Source organism: Pelecanus crispus, chromosome 6, assembly GCF_030463565.1.
Source record: "Pelecanus crispus isolate bPelCri1 chromosome 6, bPelCri1.pri, whole genome shotgun sequence".
NCBI classification, from domain to species: Eukaryota; Metazoa; Chordata; class Aves; order Pelecaniformes; family Pelecanidae; genus Pelecanus; species Pelecanus crispus.
The window spans coordinates 11923139-11941977 of NC_134648.1; the positions used below are offsets into that span (position 1 = coordinate 11923139).

Below are 18839 nucleotides of genomic sequence, written 5' to 3' on the forward strand. Positions count from 1 at the left end.
TCATCTTACCTTCCACAGATAAAAGCACAGCCCATTGTAACATCAGCATAAGTAATAACAGCTGAATCTCTCTGATTCAATTCTTCTAATTGCTTGCATTCAGAGTATGCATGTTTCCTCCCTGTAAAGTTCACTATTACAAAGAACTGTGTTCTAGCAGTTAATGTGCAGAAGCAAGTTTAAAGTATAAATAAGTAAACAAACAAAACAATGATAAAATCTGTCTGTATTGACAAGTGCTCATACAATTGTAAGACATGTCCTCTAGTTAAAATAGCCATTATTGTGCAGGTTCTTCTGCGGTCCAGATGGATTCTTATGACAGAAACACAAATGCCACCCAAGAACAACTAATCGATCCCATAGCATCCAGTTAGCTATACAATGTGAAGCTCTCTGCTAGGCATGCCTGTGGTATTATCCAACAACAGAACATTTAAAATAAGCAGCAATGCAAAATTTTCAGAATCGAAGCAAAAATTTTGTGAACTATTTCCTCTGTTCCTTAGCTTTATATCTGAACTATTTTTAATGATGACTTTCCTCTTACAAACATGCAGAATTAACAACAGTGAACAAAGGAAAATTTGATCAAAATGTGAAATACAACATATACAACAGATCTGCTGGCAGTGCCTTCCATCCAAGCCATTTCTCAAGCAGCTTTAGCGCAAGTTTGGATTTTACAGGAAAAATGTGTTAATAGAGTACCTGGCTAGAAGGAACAGCAGGGTAAGCTGAACCGACAGATGATGGAGAAGAGGCAGCAGCTGAATCATGAGGTGGAGGGCAAGAGGGAGTTGGGGGCTGAGAATGGGATAAGCCTTTAGTAGGTAGCTTATTCTGTGTAGAGCAGAAACAGGAGAGTTATCCAAGAGACAGTGACATTAGCACAGGTTAAGAGAATAATTTCATAGTCATGCATCAAAAAAATAGAAAGACAACAACTACAATTCTGCTCTTTTCTCTATTTCTGCACAGTAAAGAACCATGGAAACCATCATGGCAAAACCTTCACAGCAAATGATATTATTGTACTCAGTTTTCTTATAAAAATATTTACAGTGGGCAGTAAGGTAGATAGTGCTGGGAGAAAGCATAATGAAACATAAGAAATGCCAGATTGCACTGACCAGGAGCTGCTGCTCACCAGTTCATCAGGAACTGTGAGCTACCAGTGTATCCTTAAGCACAAGACGTGGTTTATTCTAACACATTTCTCTCGTGCTAAAATACTCTGACTACCTTTATGATTTAGATTGTGTTTTACCTCACTTAAATTATGCAATCATATTTAAACAAAGATTTTTACCAATTTCAGTGCAATCCACATTACTTTTCAGATCCACCCAGGATGAAAGGAAAGTTAAAACCAAAACCACTGCAATTTTTTGCCCCCATGAATTCTTACACATCTTCTAACTCAGCACTTCTTCAGGTGCAAAACCTAATATTCACCTTTGGAATCTCCATGTATCCAAACATTGAGGCAAGATGTGCTGCCTTCTCTTTAATGTTCTTTTTATGGAATTCCCTATTTGCTATGGTCTGAGCTCTTTTCTGCAATAAGAGCCAGGGAAGGAAAGCCAAGAAAAGAAAGAGAGAGATTTCAGTTAATGTCACATACATCATCAGAATACAGCAAGTTTGTAGAAAGACTTTTTATTGCCTTAATATAACCTAAAGTCAACAGAGAAAAAGCCAGCATATCCAGGGAAAATACAGTATATAGATTAATATATGCAGGTAAGAGACAGAAAGGAAAAGAAATGGCTTGTCACCTGTTTCATTTTTTCCTCCAGGTGCTGAAGACGCTCAAGCACTCCAGAAAGTACAAATGCAGCAGAACAGGCAGTTGAGAGATTTTCAGAGGTTTCTGACAGACTGGGCTGGGTATCTGTTTTTTGTACAGTCTTTGCTCTCCTGGCCATATGATCAGAACCATTTAAAGACTGTTTGGGTTCCCTGACCTCGTGTTCACTCCTAGCTACCACCTGAAACTGGGAAACACTTGAAGTGAAAAAAAATCTGCTTTCTGCACTACCATGCAGTATATGCAGCTTTTAAGGATGCTTCCGAAAGCGCAGCACAGTCATGCACATAACTAGAAATAAGATGTTCTCACATCAGTCTTTGCATACTATCTACTGCATCTCTGACGCTTGTGTCCATGCACTGAAATAAATCAGTCCTACATAACTTACACAGGTCTTGACATCCTTCTCTAGGTTTGTCTCAGTTTTTATGAATAACCCCGGATAGCATCAGTGCAGAAGAACATGACACTACATCTCCTTTTAAGGTTTTTAGCAAAGGTTTGGTTTTTTTTTTTTTTTTTAGCATCACATCTGCCTGAAACTAAACTTACAATCAAATTGTAAGATTATCAGCATAATTCTAGATCTAGTCTGACCCAAGTCAAGCTATAATGTATTTCAGATTTAAAGCATTTTCTGAGGAGTTCAGAAAAGGTCTCTGAATTTGAATCTTCATATAAAATAGCTTTTGAAGTAAATGAGACATTTGAACCAGTTCAGCTTTATCAGATTCAGTCTTAAAAATGACCTTCCAGTTGGTCTTTTCATGACAGTTTTCTACTTCATCCTATCTGCCCAATTCAAACATACACACAAACTTTCCAAATTTCTCAGAATTAAAATTAAAAAACCTAATGCAAATCAACTTGCAGTGTGCTCCTGATGTTTCAGGATAGCACACCTGCCTTTAAAACAACAATTCTCAACTGGTTTATGAATCCACATTTTTCATCAAGCTGATCTGCAGATTCCTACAGGCAATGCAGACCTCATTTCACTGCAGACTACTTTTGAAATGCCACTGCCCGGTATTTACTTCCATTTAAAACTCTAGTGTAAAGTGAATGTCAATACTATTTGATATAAGATTGCTTTCATTGGAAGTACTAAGAGAAAAATTTAGACAATGTATTCAAACTTTTTGCCCCATGTATAAGATGCTGCAAAAGAGCCTTCAACAGAAATTCTTATTGTAAGTTCTACTTAAAGAAATAAAAAAACCTTGGGCATCAGTATCAACTTTTCAATGCTCAAGCTTTTATCTTAGGTATTTTTGCCAGGTTTCTCGGGGTGGAAAACTCCCTTTGACTTATCATTACAACAGCCCAAAGCATCAAGTACATGCACAAACACATTTTCAGATACTGCTGTAGTTTTCTCACATGTTAAATGTAGCTATGTAATTATATTTATACAATCCGGAGTCTAGATGTGATAACACAGAAATCAACGCCTATGTTTTTAGGTTTTTTTCCCCACACAGTTACTGATTCTTTCAAATAATTTTCTCATCTGGTCAAGCACGTATAAAATAGCTTTAAACTTTAACATGGTTTTCACAGTTCTCAGCTAAATATATCTGTTAATGCTGCAGATTACATCCAAATACTGGTTTATATATTCTGTAGTTACACAATAACATTAAGTTCCCAGCAGCAAGAGAAATGGTATGCTTGTCAGGTGTTACCCATATGAGTTCCTACCTGCCTTTTTGGTTGAGGTGGAAGAAGACTTGGATCCTTAGGTTTAGCAAAGCGAGGATTAACGGGAGGGTCAGAAGAGAGCAGGGCTGGTCTATCTATTAGCTCCTTGTAAAGCATTTTTAAAGTTATAAAGACAGAGTGGGGAAAAAAAAGGAAGACAGTAAATAGTATTCAAAGATCTTTTGAGGCAGAAAGAAATAAAAGCTGCTTTAAAAGACATTACTATGGAGCTTAACAACACGTTTTGCAGATTTTTGTCACCTACCCAATTTATTAACCCCTTCTACAATCAAAGATATACTTAAAATTCAGCATATTCAGTATTCTTTAGGAGCGGTTATGATCAAAAGGTAAAGCATCGAGGCTTCCTTCAACATGGCCAAGCAAACCTCTGCACATGTATCGCACGCAGAAAGCTCAGGGCATGGACAAGTAGCCAGGTAGAGGGCAAACAACAGCGGCTCACAGACTGAGAAAGTCACTTGACACCTATGAAGCCTATACTTCTGGGGGACTTAGATATGTAAATAAACAAATGGGTACAAGCACAAAGAATTAAGAAAGCCACCACCCTTGACGGAACCTCAACACCTTGTTTATCCTTCCTTCAGATCTTTTAGGTGACAGATCTGAACTCAGCTGACTCAAACCATCTCGCCGGCTGAAGTGTGATTTTGAGCTTATCATCTCTACCTTGACAGCATGGCATTATTTTTAAAACATCACTAGTCACACTGACAACAAACAATGAAAATGCCGTGGAATGTACAAATATATTCCATTATGCCTACTTTAGGATTGGAAATGGCAGCCAGACACATCTTGCAAAAGATTAGGTTCCCTTCTAATGCTTTCTAAATTTTCCACAAAGAAAGATTCGACTGGATATGTAGTGTCCCTTATTCATAGAATACAGGAAAGAAAAGTCCTTCTGCAATACCATATGCAGCCAGCTTAGACTTCCACACAAAGCAAAAATTCTACAGACTGGTTTACAAGAGATTTCTAGACATTGCAATTCCACTACACTTTATTAATATAACAGATATTAATAGATTATATTCATATGTATTAGTCAGTCTATATTAGTCATATTTGTTTGCTAAGTATTGAGACGAATACCTTTAATTTGCATAAAGTCTAAAAAAAAAAAAGACAACACACTTCAAATGCATAACAGATCCATTTTTTTTTTTTTCCCTTGGAAATCTACATCATATTCACAAGGAGGGACTACAGTTTAATTTCAGAGATACTTTTATGTTCATCTATGACCTACCTGCCTCCTAAAAATTGTATTTGGAGCATTCTCTTCAAACTTTGCCAACAGTTGAGTTGCCATTGATTTAACTTTATTCTGGTTCATGCCTTCTCTGCCATCACTCTGTTCTTTGCCAGCATTTGTCCCTTGGCTTGAAAAGCCTGAAGCCTGCAAGGAAACAACAAACTATGTTTTTCTTGAGTTTACCTATGACACTCATGAAGAAAGAAGGAAAGAGATAACATCCTTATAAGCAAAGGGCGAAAGGAAATACAGTCTACAGTATATTAAAAATTACACTGTTTAGCACGCAGAAGTCACCAAAAAAGTATTTTCTTTGGTCCCAGAGCACAGTAAAAAGGGAACGTGAATCAGTGCTGGTGATGATAAGGCAGAATCACAAAGGTAACTAATCAGAGAGGGGCTAGGAACCAAGCTGCAGTGCAAACTCTTCAAACAAAAATTTCTTTAAATAACTGAGTTTGGAAAAGAAAAAGAAAGAAACAACCTAATACCTTAGATGTTCTTGGGTCAGAAAGAAAACTAGTGCAATTTAGGTAATGCTCTTCTCCCTACCAAATGATTTAAATAAATTTAGCCGCTCTTTAGTAAATTCAAGGTTTTAAGGGGAGAGGCTTTTTGGTCCTGCCAAGAGCAAGAGGCCAAGCCCTGACCCGCCGACTCCCATTGCTTCCTCAGCTCATCAAGAAGCTGGATATGTGTAGACACCACTGAACACCAACCTCCTCAAAGACACCAAAAAGACCTTTTCGACGCCTTTTGTTAGTCTCATTTTCTTCCGTTTTCCCTTCAACCTGAAACGGTAAAACAAGCCAAAACAAGTTCTATGGTTTACTGCAGCAGTTACCAGATTTACCCAAGCAGTTGCTCCCAGGATATTAACTTTCATAACCAGGAAAGTGTGGTCTGGCCTCTGTTAAACAAGGCAAACCCAGGTGAGCAGTGCCAGCGCGTGGGGGTCCTCGTTGCACTGGTGCACCTCATTAGGGCCCCCCAGCTCAGCAGGATCGCTCCTCACGCGAGGAGCCTGGTGGCCCTCATGGCAGTTATCACGTATGTAAAAGCTGCCCTGTAACCTCTGACTGGGAGCTCCCACTGGACTCCGATGGGTGAAAACACATACTTGTACGCTTTGTTGAACACAGGCCCTACAACGTTGGCGTTTATCTTGTCCTCTTTCAGTACTACAGAGTTTATAATTCACAAAACACTAGCACATCCTTGAAGAAAAAGGCATTACAGCATCAGTTATTCTGTGCATTTTAGTCTAGACTACATTGGTTTCCATATAAATAACAAAATAAAAAAACCCCCTCACTCTCTCACTATAAGCCTGCACATCTCTTAACCTAGATATCTGCATGCAGATCATGTGTTCTTAGTGCAGACATACCTTCTTTTTTTGAGCTGTTTTTGTCTGCCTTAAATGTCTGTCTCCCTTGTAACGTTCCTCTCCCGGATTATGGCTTTACATTACAGTACTTAAGCAACCAAATTGCTTATTTTGTGCTCAAGCTATGCACATGTTCAATCATTTTACTGAACTGGAGATTACACACACAATAAATAATACTTCATACTCAGTGCACACAAGCTTGCAAAATAGTCAATGCTTAAAAATTTATATCAGTTCTTATTAAATTCAGTCTTGAAGAATTGGTACAATGAAGAGGGCTTTTGTCTGATAAATGTCATGTTAGGTTATATTTTATGAACAATAAACTACATTCCACTTATTTGCATTTGCCCACACTGTAACTTAGTGATTGCTCAGCCAACTTAAAAAAAAGAAAAAAGAATAAAGAGAGAAAGATCAAAGAATACAGGCTTCCTTTTTACATATACACTGTTTATAATAAATCATTACGCAGTGAATAGAAGTAATCCCAAACAACTTCTGGGCAAACACCAAAAGAATCAGATGACAATATTTTGATTACTTTCTTTGGTTTGGTACATTGCCTTTCAAGCACCAGCTCTCAGTAACCTAGCTTTATAATACCTATAATCCTTAGTCTACCAAGGAAGAGTGAACAACAAACAGCACAATGTATTCTGCATAATAATCTGTACCACATAAAAGCAGAATTTGCCTAAGTGAATGGAGCAAACAAGATGTTGCCTTTCAAAAATCTTACATAAAGGACTTTCATTAACGTATTTACAAAGACGTGAAAGACAAAACAATTTAATTGCCTAGCAAAACTCCAAGAAAAAGGATTGTACCCTTTATTGTATAAACACCTCCATTCATTTATTAGTCTGGAGCACAGGAAATCTCAGTTCCTCTCCAGCCTGGCTGACACTCGTAGGAGAATGGAAAACATTGTCCAGCCCAGCACACGCTGCCAGAACAGCTACTGCCACACCAGCTCCAGGCCCCCGCTTCCTGGTCTCTCACAACAAGCACCCAGATAAGGATCCCTCTTCCAGCCACATAAAAGGACAAACTAGGTGGTACGGAAAGTTCAGTAAGCGACACTCTGTTTCCCTGGCTGGTTTCTGACTCCGTGATATGCGAGTGCTCTCCTACTGTCATGCCTGGATAACGCTCAGCACCACTTTTTGCAGGGGAAAGAACCATAAAAGCAAAGGCACAGCCAAACTCTTAACTCAAGCAGTGGCTTTCCAAGGAGCTTCATTTCAGCTAGTTTCAGACAGTTACGGCACTCGCAAGTCTCTGTCCTTGCCCAAGTACTGTGTTTCTCGTTAAGTTCCACACCCCGTCCATGACAAGGCTGCAAAGCCTCATACAAAATAAGGTCTTGACAGTCCTGCTCCCCAAGCCGATTTGGAAAATAGCACTTCCACTCTCCTTTCAAAGGAGCCCCTGTAGTGTGAAACCAAAGGGACCTGTCAAGCAAATCACCTCATGCTTTCATGTAGTGCCAAGAACTATACCTCCTGTTATGACAGAAGGCTTATTTCATGATGGGAGGTTAGTCAGAGGGCTGTACATCTTAGTAATGGAAAGCTCTCCCCGCTACTAAAAGTCTATTTACTTCTGCAAATAACTGATGGAAGAACAACAACATTGTGGTCATGAAAAAAGTTTTTCTTCTAAAGAAGTCACCCACAAGAAAAAGCAATGTTTGTTTTGCCTCTTTGGTTTCTCACTGCTTGGTTAGCTGGGAAACATATCGCTTGGTTTTGTGTATATGTGGGTGGCAGGGAAAAGTTATTTCCCAAGAAGGATATATGAGGTTACTGGGCAATTGACTGTCCACAGGTTTTGAAACTGTGTTTATGGATAGAAAATATTGAAGACATAAGTCAGTCTAGGAAATATCTGGAAATTCTGGAGTAATTCTTCAGGTGGGGGTGAAATCACATTTCTACCAAAACTGAGAAGATAAGATAGCAACAAATTTAAAAAGCAATATATTAAAATACTGGGAAATGCAGTACATGCATGTACACCTGAACTTTTATTAAGGACACTGAATTACACGAGAAGTAGGAAATCTGTACTTTTGCAGGCAAAACTTAAGAGTCTCTGTATAGGTGTAAATGAAGCCATACAGTTAAGCATTAAGGAGATCTGTTTAAAAAAAAAAAAAAGCAAAGAAAAAAAGAAACAAAGAAAGAACTTGAGAACCATTGTAGTCGATACATAGTTTCTGGCTAGCCCAGGAAACTCAAAACCTAGAACAGTTTTGCATTAAGCCGTGTTTCAGAAAATGCAGAAGTTAAATTCATTTTGGTGGAGGAGTACATGCTGCTAACTCGTGCTGGTTAATCTGCAACAGTTGGACTTGAGACACTGCTGCCTCTGAGCCAGATTGTGCAGACACTCCCCATTTAAATTGAAGTCAAAATGAAAGTAGGCTTGGCTGTGAAAGCAAAGCCCCTCCTCAAGGTCTCCTTTAGAAGAGGACCAAGTTAATGAATAGGCAGAAGGTGAAACAGTTTATTACTGAATAATTTCATTAGAGTAACTTTTAAATTAAATCATGTACAACTTTTGAAGTTATAATCCATTCAGAAACACAGAGGCAATACTCTCATGGCACACAGTCCTATGCCAGACAGTATTAACTCAGGTCTCCATAATCCTTCAAGGCCCTGGAGTCTTTAATCGTAACATGTATGGGCACAGATGTGTTTTATACAGGGACATAAACAGGGCATGTCAATAACTTTTCATTAATAAGTGACCAAGAGAGAAAAGTATATGGGTATGACTAAGAGATCATTATCTCAGAGTCACGTTAGTCAACCTGCCGACTGCTTGTCACCGTTGCAGGCTTTATACATCTGTAAGGATTTGAAAGTTTCCCTCCAGAACCTTAAGAGCATCCACAAACTGTTCTAATCACTGCTTTAGTTAAAAAACAACACCCCCACCCAATCAATAAGCATTCCAGCATACCAGTGATTATTTGAACTGATATGTATTATAGCTGTATATTTAACTGTAAGAATACAGAACTATGGTACTATTTTTCTTATAGGCAGAAATAGCCCAGAAAAGTTCCAGACTTGCCCATCTCAAAAAAAAAGGCCAAACAAAAAAAAACCCCCAAAGCCCACAACAAAGATATAAAACCTAGCATCTAGCATTTCACAAAACCTCCTAAAAACACCTTTTGAAAAATTTCCAAAAGTAAAACATAAAAGACAATAGAGGTAATGGAGCCAAGATCTCAAATATTTCAAGTTGAAAACCACAACTTATAAACACACCAATTAAAACATCCTCCTCCCCTCACTTTTACCTACACTGAATGAGGTTGACATGGACAATGGAACCAGATTCTTCCCAAGTGCACTCAAATTCTCACTGTGATTCAAAATTTTGCATTTACAGAGAATGCTTAACTGGGACTATTATTGATTCAGCAATCTGACACTGACAATGCTTCAGTTTTATCCTTGCAAACATCATAATGATTGAGTGCTCATGTGTGTGTTAGCTTTGTTTACTGTGAAATGTTATTTTACTTTTTTACTATGTTCAAAAAAAATCTCCTTCTGCAGGTCTTTCAATAGTAGGATATATATAAAACCCTTATTTCTGAGGCTGACCATTTATTTGCATCTTGTTATAAAAGAAAGATTTGTAGCACAAGTCTTCCTTCACAACTCACCTTTGGTACTCGTTTTCTTGGTAAAGTTAAATTGATGTAGTTATTAAAGATGAAGTTTGATGATTTTGCTGAACAAAGATCATTATTTTCTCCATTTTGCTTGTCGCCAGCATCTGTTCAAAAAACAACTGCTTAGGATATTTATTCAGGTTTCTTTTTAAAATACTTTGACTGAGAACTTTCCAATTGAGTGCTGGTAGCAATTATATATAAGAAACCCAGGCAAACAAAAGCAAATACATACAATGTAGGGTGACTTCTTTTTTAAAAAACAAAGAGAAACACCCAGCAATGGACATGCCATATGCAGTCATCCTTACCAGAGAATCACTCTAACGACCTGATACATGAACTTCATGATGTCAAGCTGCAGTTATCCAGCTGCTCCTGTTCTCTGAAACCACCAAGGACCCACAAAACCCTGGTCTTCAATCAAGTTTTTCCCTCTTTCCTTTTTTAAGGACAAGGTAACTATTGCAGACAGAAGCAGGCACACTCGCATGCCAGAACGGCTCAGCTTGGAAAGGACTCTTGGCTCAAGAGCTGTGCTCATAAGCAGCCTGGATGAAGCGCTTCTGCTCCCCAAACTTGCCAGAATTAGGAGCAGCCTGGGTTCAGCTTACCTACTGCCCGCAGAGGTGTGCCCCTGAACAGTTCATAAAACTTGGAGAGGTACATGACCATGCTGAGCTTGTCAGGCTCCCCGGCTGACCCCACCTCCTTCCCCGTGGTCACAGGGGGGATCCCAAACTCCTGCTCAGCAACATCAAACGCCAGCTGATTATTTTTGACAACATCCTCTTCGTTCAGAGCATCGAAGTCGCTGTGGGGACAACACACTGGTATCAATGGTGGCTTGCTCTCTGCTCCCCTCGGAAACACACAGTGCTCCCTTGCCCATTGGAGATGTGCAGAACAGCACCATGAATGAGAGCACAGGCATTTCACTGGGTCAAAGCTACAGCGTCTACACAGTGCCAAAGGTAAAAGTCTCATACAAATCCCATTATTACAAATCCTGGCTTTGCCAGAAATGTAATTTAAAAGCTATTTCACTGAACTGGATTTCAAAAAAGGACTCCCTTATTTATGAAGAAATGCAATTCCTCCTCAGAAGTGCTAAGAAACCTTTTTCCTCTCCAAATACAGCTGTGGTACTATAGATTTCACCTGTTAGCAATTGACTTTTTAGTTTTGATTAGTTCTATAAATCATCAAAGCCAGGAGGAGTAAATTTAGGCTAGCATTTTATGAAGCAAACATGTCATATGTGTGCACACACTCATGCCCAGGCACTACCTTTCTTTTTAAAGTGTTACACAGACAGTTTGAATGAAGACCTCCTGTCCATGTCTTAACTGGATTTAGCAGTGCACTAAATAAGTACATCACACATCTGGAACTGTGTTATCCATTCGCTAATCCATTTTCTATGGGACCTATTCTAAGACTCTGATCCCTTGAACAGCTTCCAAAATTCATGATTAAAATAAACGTGAATAAATTACAAAGCTCCAGGCAGGGTAGTTTCCTTCTCCTCATAAGGAATGTGAGTTTTTGAACCCCCAAAGAATTTGCCTCTCTCCCCTCCCACCCACCCACTCTGCCTATTTCTGGAGCCAGGGGGCTGCAGGCAGCCCTCCACCCCAGCCCTGCCCACAGCCCACAGGCAGCCGCCTCTCGTGCCTGCCCGGCTTTCATCTGGCCGAGTCCTTCAGCGGTCCCATTTAATACAAAAAGTGAACAAGATCTGAACACAATGTCAATTAGACAGCAGGAGGTCTGTTAGCTCAGTAAGATAAATCTATCAACTTTCTAGGGAGAGTGGAGGCATGCTTTCCACAGACAGCAAAGATTACTTTGCTTTCTGCACTCTCTCTCCCCACCTGATATCCACAAAACCATCCATAATTCACATTTTTTTAAACTAACCCGAGGCAAAAACTATCTTATTCCTACAATGTTAGCTCTTCCTCTGGCAAAGCTGTACAAACAAGCACCCTGGGTATTGCTCCCGTTTTTTCCAATTTATCACACCTCATAAAAGAGCTCAATCATTTCTTTCATTTATCTGTTATAAAGGGAGGCTGACAATAATTCATTCATGACTCCTAAGTCTGTGTAGGAAGGCAAGAGGATGCACCTGCTGCATTCTGGAGACTGGTGAGAGGACAGAAGAGTCAGACCACTGCAGACTGCATCAAGCAGGCCCAGTAACCCAGTGCCAGCAATTGCCACTTCCTGACACCTGTTACACACTGACCCTCTGGTATCTAACCGAGGAACTTCATAAAGTAGCCACACATAAGAAGTCAGGTCTCGTAGGGTTAGGACCCCAGAAACACTGTCAAAAGGGGAACGCTGGCTTACATTCCATCCCTAACACAATTCATTTTCAAGGGCCAGCCCTTGTTGCACAACCCACGTGCAAAGGCACCGCGCTCTTCTGGACAAAAACTTGTGCAAAACCACCATCTCCTGTACACCTCCATGGCCCAACGTTTCCCTACATGACTGTCATGGAAAGCCCTACAACACACAGGTATTTCTGCAACTCATGACAGTGCCATTATGGCTGTGGTTTTAAATATACACTAAAAACCTGTCTCCAGGGACCTGGGAATGCAACTTTCGCATTTGCCAAGCACTGCAATTTTTGTTTGAAATAGCCATGTGACTCCCACAAACATGATCATAAGTCATAAGGTTCAAAGCCTTCCTAGCTCTTTGAAAGCATATATATTTCATTTTAAATGGCATGCAAGGACATACAGAAAAAACAAAGCACAAACAACCCCACCCTTCCCATCCCCCAAACCTGGCAATGCTGTGCACCTCCTTGCAAAAACCAGCAATAGAAGGGGACTGTAGACTATCAGTGCTGTTCTGGTTGGTCTTGCACTATACTTTGGTAAATGCTCAATATGTCCTACATGCAACAAAAAGATGTCTCTTACATGAGGTCAGGTCTGAAGCGATGGATAATTGCACACAACGCAAGGCCACTTTTCCAGGAGGTAGTCAGGTCAGTGACATTAACGTTACGGTACCCTTCTGTCTGTTTCTGACACCAGGTCAAAAGCTTGTTAGGTCGACTATCTGACTCTGCAGTTACAGTGGAGAGCAAACATTTCAATCAGTTTTTGTATGCTCAGAAGGCTCCAAGTATTAAGCCACAGCAAACATGAGATGTCACATACCATGTCTTGAGAGATTCACTGATCTTCTAATGGAGCTTACTCTTTCAAGAGGACATTGTTGTAACTCATTGGTAACATATAATTGTCTCACCTACAAGTAAAAGCGATTGGCAGTACAATGTTAGAATTGCTTGAAGACAAAAAAAAAGTTTTATTTCTAGGTTAACTTTATCAACAGTTGGATCTAAATTAAGGAGTCTCCTGAAGATTTTGTTTATGCGCTACTTGTGGCCTTATTTCTTCTGGACAAAAAAATGAACTGTCATTTCACAAGCAAGACTTTTAAATACTGACCTGGTGAGGTCGAACACAGCTTGAGTTCAAGTTCGGGTATCTTGTTCCCGGGTCAATGGTATACTGCTCAAAGTTCTTGTTAATATTTTCAGGGGTAGTCTGAGGCAAGAGTCGATAAATACTCTCTCTTACCAAGAAAAAAAGATGCAATAGATATTGATTAAAATAAATATTTATTATATAAGGAGGGTTGGTGTTGTGTTTTTTTTTTTTTTTTTGCAACTACCTGCACCTTATTTTGATTCTGCCAGGACAAGTGTTATGCACTAAATCCATAATGCATCCATCCCATTTCTTAACGCCACTCAGCAGAAGGATGCCAGACAGAAAAAGGACAACAAAAAGACAGACTCTTAGAACTTATGCCCATATTTTCCTGAGGCAGGAAGCAAGCAAGGGGGGGTGGGGGTGAGGGGGTGGGGCGGGAAAGGAGGTTACATCATTCAGTCATCTGGTTTTGCTTTAACATCCACCCAAAGAGTAACAACTTTACCACATAACAGCACTAAATCCCATCATTCTGCAATTCCTATAACCACCACAGCCTTTTTTATTATGCTGTTCAATTTTCCATTCAGGACTATGCTGTGTTTGAGTCATCCCACAGGCTTCTATCTTAAAACTTCTCAAAACACTGTACTTAGTAATGCTTCTAGTTGCATTACCACAACCACGGCTATTTCTGTTACGTCTCTGCCCCAGAACAGCCTGGGCAGCTGTAGCGGAGCAGTGCAGTTGCCATCAGGACCAAAGTCAGCAACTTCAACCATCAGACCATGGCCACACCAGGATTGCTGGTGTACTTAACAACAGATTTTTTGCTCCGGTCAAAAAGACATTACATAGAGAAGGTTACAATGCAGCATTATAGCAATTCTCCCTTCCCACTCATTTATCAGTCTAAATAAAGAGGGTATCAGGGCTACTAAGCTAAAATGTAAAGTTAAAATCACAGATACCAACTACGAAAGCTGTTAGTGTTAAAGTATTTATTTAGACTTGTTTCAGGACTTCTTTTTTTTTTTTTAAATTAAAAAACACCCTAGATTTAAACCCATCTCATGCACATTGCTGGATCTCTGTATTAGTGTGCAGAAGCTTACAGAGCAATGGCCTACTGCTATTGTAAATTGTTCAGTAACCTGAAGGAATGGATAATTTCCACCCAATGCCATTGCAGTGAAGAATAATATTTCTCCTGTTGGCATTCTGAATTCCACCGCCTTCTACCAATACTGCAACTCTCTAAAAACGCTGGAAATGATGGCAAAGACAAAAGCAGCACTCACCGTTCAGCAAGGATTTCTAATGGGGGTTTTCCTTGAGCCCAGCTCCGCACCATCCATGCGGTATCGAAAGCAGCTAAGAAGCCTCTTGCACAACCAGTACCCATTGGCCAGAAGGGCTGCAAGAAGCATTTACATTTTAATTCCTTGTATTTCCTAAGGTCTGACTACGACATTAACTTGCAATGTGAATTTGGAGTCTAGGGTTTCTACTGTCTTAGAAAAGTAGCCCAGAAAGAGTTAAAACACAACAGAGCCAACTCTTGCAGTTTTTAGACACTCTCCTCCAAGTCTTAGGTAATGAAAAAGACTGCTTTGACTCTTTATTTTTTTAACTTCTATATTTTAAAACAAATTTCTTAACCTCAAAAAGTAAAGGCTGAGGAAAAAAGAGGGGAGGGGAGGAAGAGACTCACTACTCAAGAATTAGTCAAGGAAAAAAAGGGAAAAAAGATGCCTTCCCTTTCATCTCCTAATTTTGCTTTGGACTGATCTTTTCAAACACTTCATGCTGTCAGCATGAGCTTAAAAAAAAATTAATAGCAACATACATTCTTCACTTCAGAAAGAGAAAAAGAGAACATATTAAGGCAAAGAGACTGCAATAAAATTTTGGACCAAGTTTTTCTCTATGATGGAATTCAGGAAAATTATGCCATGCACCCAAGCTGAGGACACACAGCTCACAGTTTTCAGACAGAAATACAACTTGCATAAAGCAAAACAGGACCTCAGCCAGAGACTGCCAGCCAAGAATTAGTTATGATATAAACTATGGCAATAAAAAAAGAAAAAAAGGAGAAAAAAATCTATTACAAAGAAGGTACCATTGTTTCAGGACATGTAAGAGAGGACAGTTTGTTTTGGAGGGTAGATTGAATGGCTGGATTAAGGGGAAGGAAAAAAAAAAAGGCTACTTGGAAGACATTCCAAGATATACCTCAAGCAAACTATCTCCAACAAGCGCCACCAGGAGCTGATGTCTGTGCCTCTCTCTCACTAATGCAGCATTTTCAGATGCATACATGGAAGTAAAATCAAACATTGCTACATCTGGTTGCCCATAGTGATTAATTGCAAAATCCAAGGAAGGCAGCTGGTAATTGGTTGCAAAGTCAGCAGCTTCTCTGGCGTAGGACAGCAAATTGCTCTGGTTCACATTTTCCCCACAGAGGAGCAACTCAGTATCAATATAGTCCTGCAAGGAGAGAAGCATGTAGATACATTAGATACTCCAACCACCCTCTCTGGATTGGAACGTTGCAGTCTCATGGCGTGAGTGGCGACCACACATGTCACAGCATAAAGAACCAAGTGAGATCTATCATCTTCTCCAAAAAGTTAATACACAAAGATAAGTCACTGTTCTACCCCAAACAGGAACTCTCTATGCCAACAGCGAATAAGCAGCTTTATTTGCAACAGAGTATTATAGTGCCTCCCAGTTCCTCGGTTATGTGTTACTTTCATAACATTACTCCCTCCCATCAAAAGACGTTATCATCATCACGACAATGCTTTTTTGTATGTGTGCACCCCACATCTGAAACCACACGAGAGCAGAAATACTGGCATACTGATGACATACCGTGCGGGTCTCACGCTGAAGGTTTGGCTTAACATCTCAGTAACAACACATTCAAACTTGGATCGTAGAAGCTTTTCTGTTCTGTTTTGGGCTGGGTTTGTTTTTTGGCCAGTGTGATGAAGGACCCTGCCTTTACAGGTCATCCTACTTAAAGTCAGTGATTATTAATAAGGCAGTTTCTATTTACAGCTTAATCGTGGATGAGACCCCTAATCACAGGGATGATACCACAGAACTGCTATTAGCCCAGTTGTTTTAGACAGACAGGGTTTTTTTTTTTTTTCCACTCAGACCCGAGCAGGTCAGGAAAACAGCTTTGACAGGCCACAGCTGCTGCTCCTCTTCTCCAAACTCCCCACAGATCTCCTGGGACCCCTCCACCCACAAGCACCAGCCCCTCAACCCCAGGGCCCACCTCCCACTCCCCCCCACTGCTGGGGGCTGCCACCCTTCCCCTCTCCCACCCCAGCTAGGCAAGGCCAGCTGGCAGCCCCAGTCCTCCAAAAGCACAGGAAATCGTGGCACTGAGCTAAGTGGTCCCATCAGAAAGCCAAGAAGCCTTCTGATAGCTCCCCACAAGCACTTCCTTCGGGAAATTATACTCGACTGTTTTGGCACCATCTTACTTTGCAAGAAAAATTGACCTCTCTTGGGTTTCCAGGAAAAGAAATTTAAATGGTGCCAAAACACTTTCTAGAAACGAAAGAAAACAAACCCCCACATCTTAGAGCAGGAGGAGGAAAAAGAAAGAAAAAAAAAGAAAAAGAAAAAAGGCCTCAAATTCCCAAGTACCTCTGAAAGTTCAGGCCATTGTGTTCATAGCCTCCTGCTATCATGTTTCATCCACTTTAGAGAATTTGCAATTTAGCCTGGGGTAGGTTTTAATACTGCCTTATTTGCCTGATAAAACTGGACATAGCTGTTCTAAGTTAATCTTTAAATAAATGAGGTTTTTATTTTCTGGTGTGATGACCACACCACCTGTTTCCAAGGTGGGTCAAGATCTTATTTTGGCCAGTTTCAGAACTGACAAGTTTAGGAAGTATTGTTTTCAGTTCTCTACAGAAACTTTGTGCTGACTGGAGGGAAAAATGAAAAAAGAAAAAAAAAAAGTAGAGTAACTTCTAAATGATCTGAGCTTTAATGAAGTGATCTAGTAAGTCTATAAACACCCTCTGTAACATGCAACAACATTTATGCAGATGTTCACACTTATTCTGTGCCAAGTAAATAAAATAGGGTTTTAGCTAGCATTTTTACATACATTAATAATCACTCCTTTGTCCAGAAGACTCTGCTTTTTTGCTGTCATCACAAAATAATGAGTGCTATCTTTATAGTAAACAATATTCTCCAGGTCAATTCCTGAAAAGAGATAATACATTTGTTATGAAGTACAGTGCATTGTCTGTGTCATTTGTTATGAAGTACAGTGCATTGTCTGCGTCATTTACTAGCCACATGTGATTTTCCTTCTTAGGATACATTCACTTTCCCATCTGCAATGAAGCATTACTGGACAAGATGCTCTAGAAAAAAACAAATCAAGAAAGAAGATTGGCTTTACCCCACAAGAGTTTGTCTTGGCATAATTTAAAGTTATTTAGCATCCTTTTAAGGAATAGCCAGTTAACTACAGCCTTAACAACCTTCTGAGGTAGCAAAGGGGAGCCAAGGGAGCAAAGTGGTTTTTAAGTTGCTAGAGGTCTGGCGTTGGGTCTAACCAGGAGTTTTGGTCTCAGTAATAATAATTAAAAAAAAAAAAAAAAAAAGAAAAAGAGCTGTAAATCAAAAATGGAATTGCTTGTACTGACAGTGGATGCAACTATTCCGAGACCCCTTTTCATACAGATGTATTTCACAGTTTACATTTTAGGCATTTATGGCAGATTCCTGGCTAGTTCTTTTCAGTTTATCAAAAGCACATCAAAAAGCAAGAATAAACTCCTCCCAGAAGGGCAGAGCCTTTTTCATAGGGTTTAAGCTGTTCAGTATGTGATACAAACAAAACAAACCAAGTCTTAAGGGAAATGTCTGGGCACTGAAAATGCTCCTCTAAATCTGTTCGACATAGCAGACATTTTTACAGTTGAGAAAAATTTAAACATTAAACTGTGATGTAGCAACACCCAAGCTAAAAAAAAAAAAAAAATCCCCACTGTACCATAGACACCTCCATTTGCAAGATTCTGACACATCATGACAGCATTTTATCACTCAGTGTTTTTTGATACAATATATTTAAATTGATGTTAACAGGAATAGGAGGGTGGCCTTGCACATAAAGGGTTCCTCTACTGCCTCTTGTATTTGGTTGTGGAAAAAAAATGAGGATGCACCCACCCGTTTCCTCTTTAAGGTCCTGGAAGAACTTCTGATTGAAGATGAAAGCAACACCACTAATTTCTTCTACCTTGGCTTCTGCAGTTGTATTTCTGTTTATAAAATTGGCAGTGATAGCTATAGCCAGCTTTCCACGGAACTCCTTCCTCCTGAAACCTGGTAAGCAAAGAAAAGGATTAAAAACCCTGGAAATGTCACACTGAACTTTCAGGAAGGGTCAGCTGAAGGCAGCTCGG

The 18839-nt window shown here is 39.7% G+C and overlaps 1 protein-coding gene across 3 annotated transcripts in view; it reads right to left on the minus strand.

Annotated features, from left to right (window-relative positions):
- The window catches only part of MICAL2 (microtubule associated monooxygenase, calponin and LIM domain containing 2), a 108395-nt gene that overhangs the window by 65661 nt on the left and 23895 nt on the right, over positions 1 to 18839 (minus strand). The window contains exons 5-19 of one of the 3 annotated variants that reach the window (XM_075712349.1): positions 18604 to 18759; positions 17525 to 17625; positions 15613 to 15870; positions 14676 to 14791; positions 13387 to 13513; positions 13093 to 13183; positions 12850 to 12997; positions 10516 to 10715; positions 9893 to 10005; positions 5525 to 5596; positions 4800 to 4949; positions 3521 to 3625; positions 1782 to 1994; positions 1459 to 1560; positions 712 to 843 (exon numbers count right to left, since the gene is read on the minus strand). In XM_075712349.1, the coding sequence (XP_075568464.1) occupies positions 712 to 843; positions 1459 to 1560; positions 1782 to 1994; positions 3521 to 3625; positions 4800 to 4949; positions 5525 to 5596; positions 9893 to 10005; positions 10516 to 10715; positions 12850 to 12997; positions 13093 to 13183; positions 13387 to 13513; positions 14676 to 14791; positions 15613 to 15870; positions 17525 to 17625; positions 18604 to 18759 (2084 nt within the window). Of the gene's footprint in view, positions 1 to 711; positions 844 to 1458; positions 1561 to 1781; positions 2001 to 3520; positions 3626 to 4799; positions 4950 to 5524; positions 5597 to 9892; positions 10006 to 10515; positions 10716 to 12849; positions 12998 to 13092; positions 13184 to 13386; positions 13514 to 14675; positions 14792 to 15612; positions 15871 to 17524; positions 17626 to 18603; positions 18760 to 18839 lie in introns of all 3 variants that reach the window. The other 2 variants (XM_075712350.1, XM_075712351.1) reach the window with 2 other exon arrangements.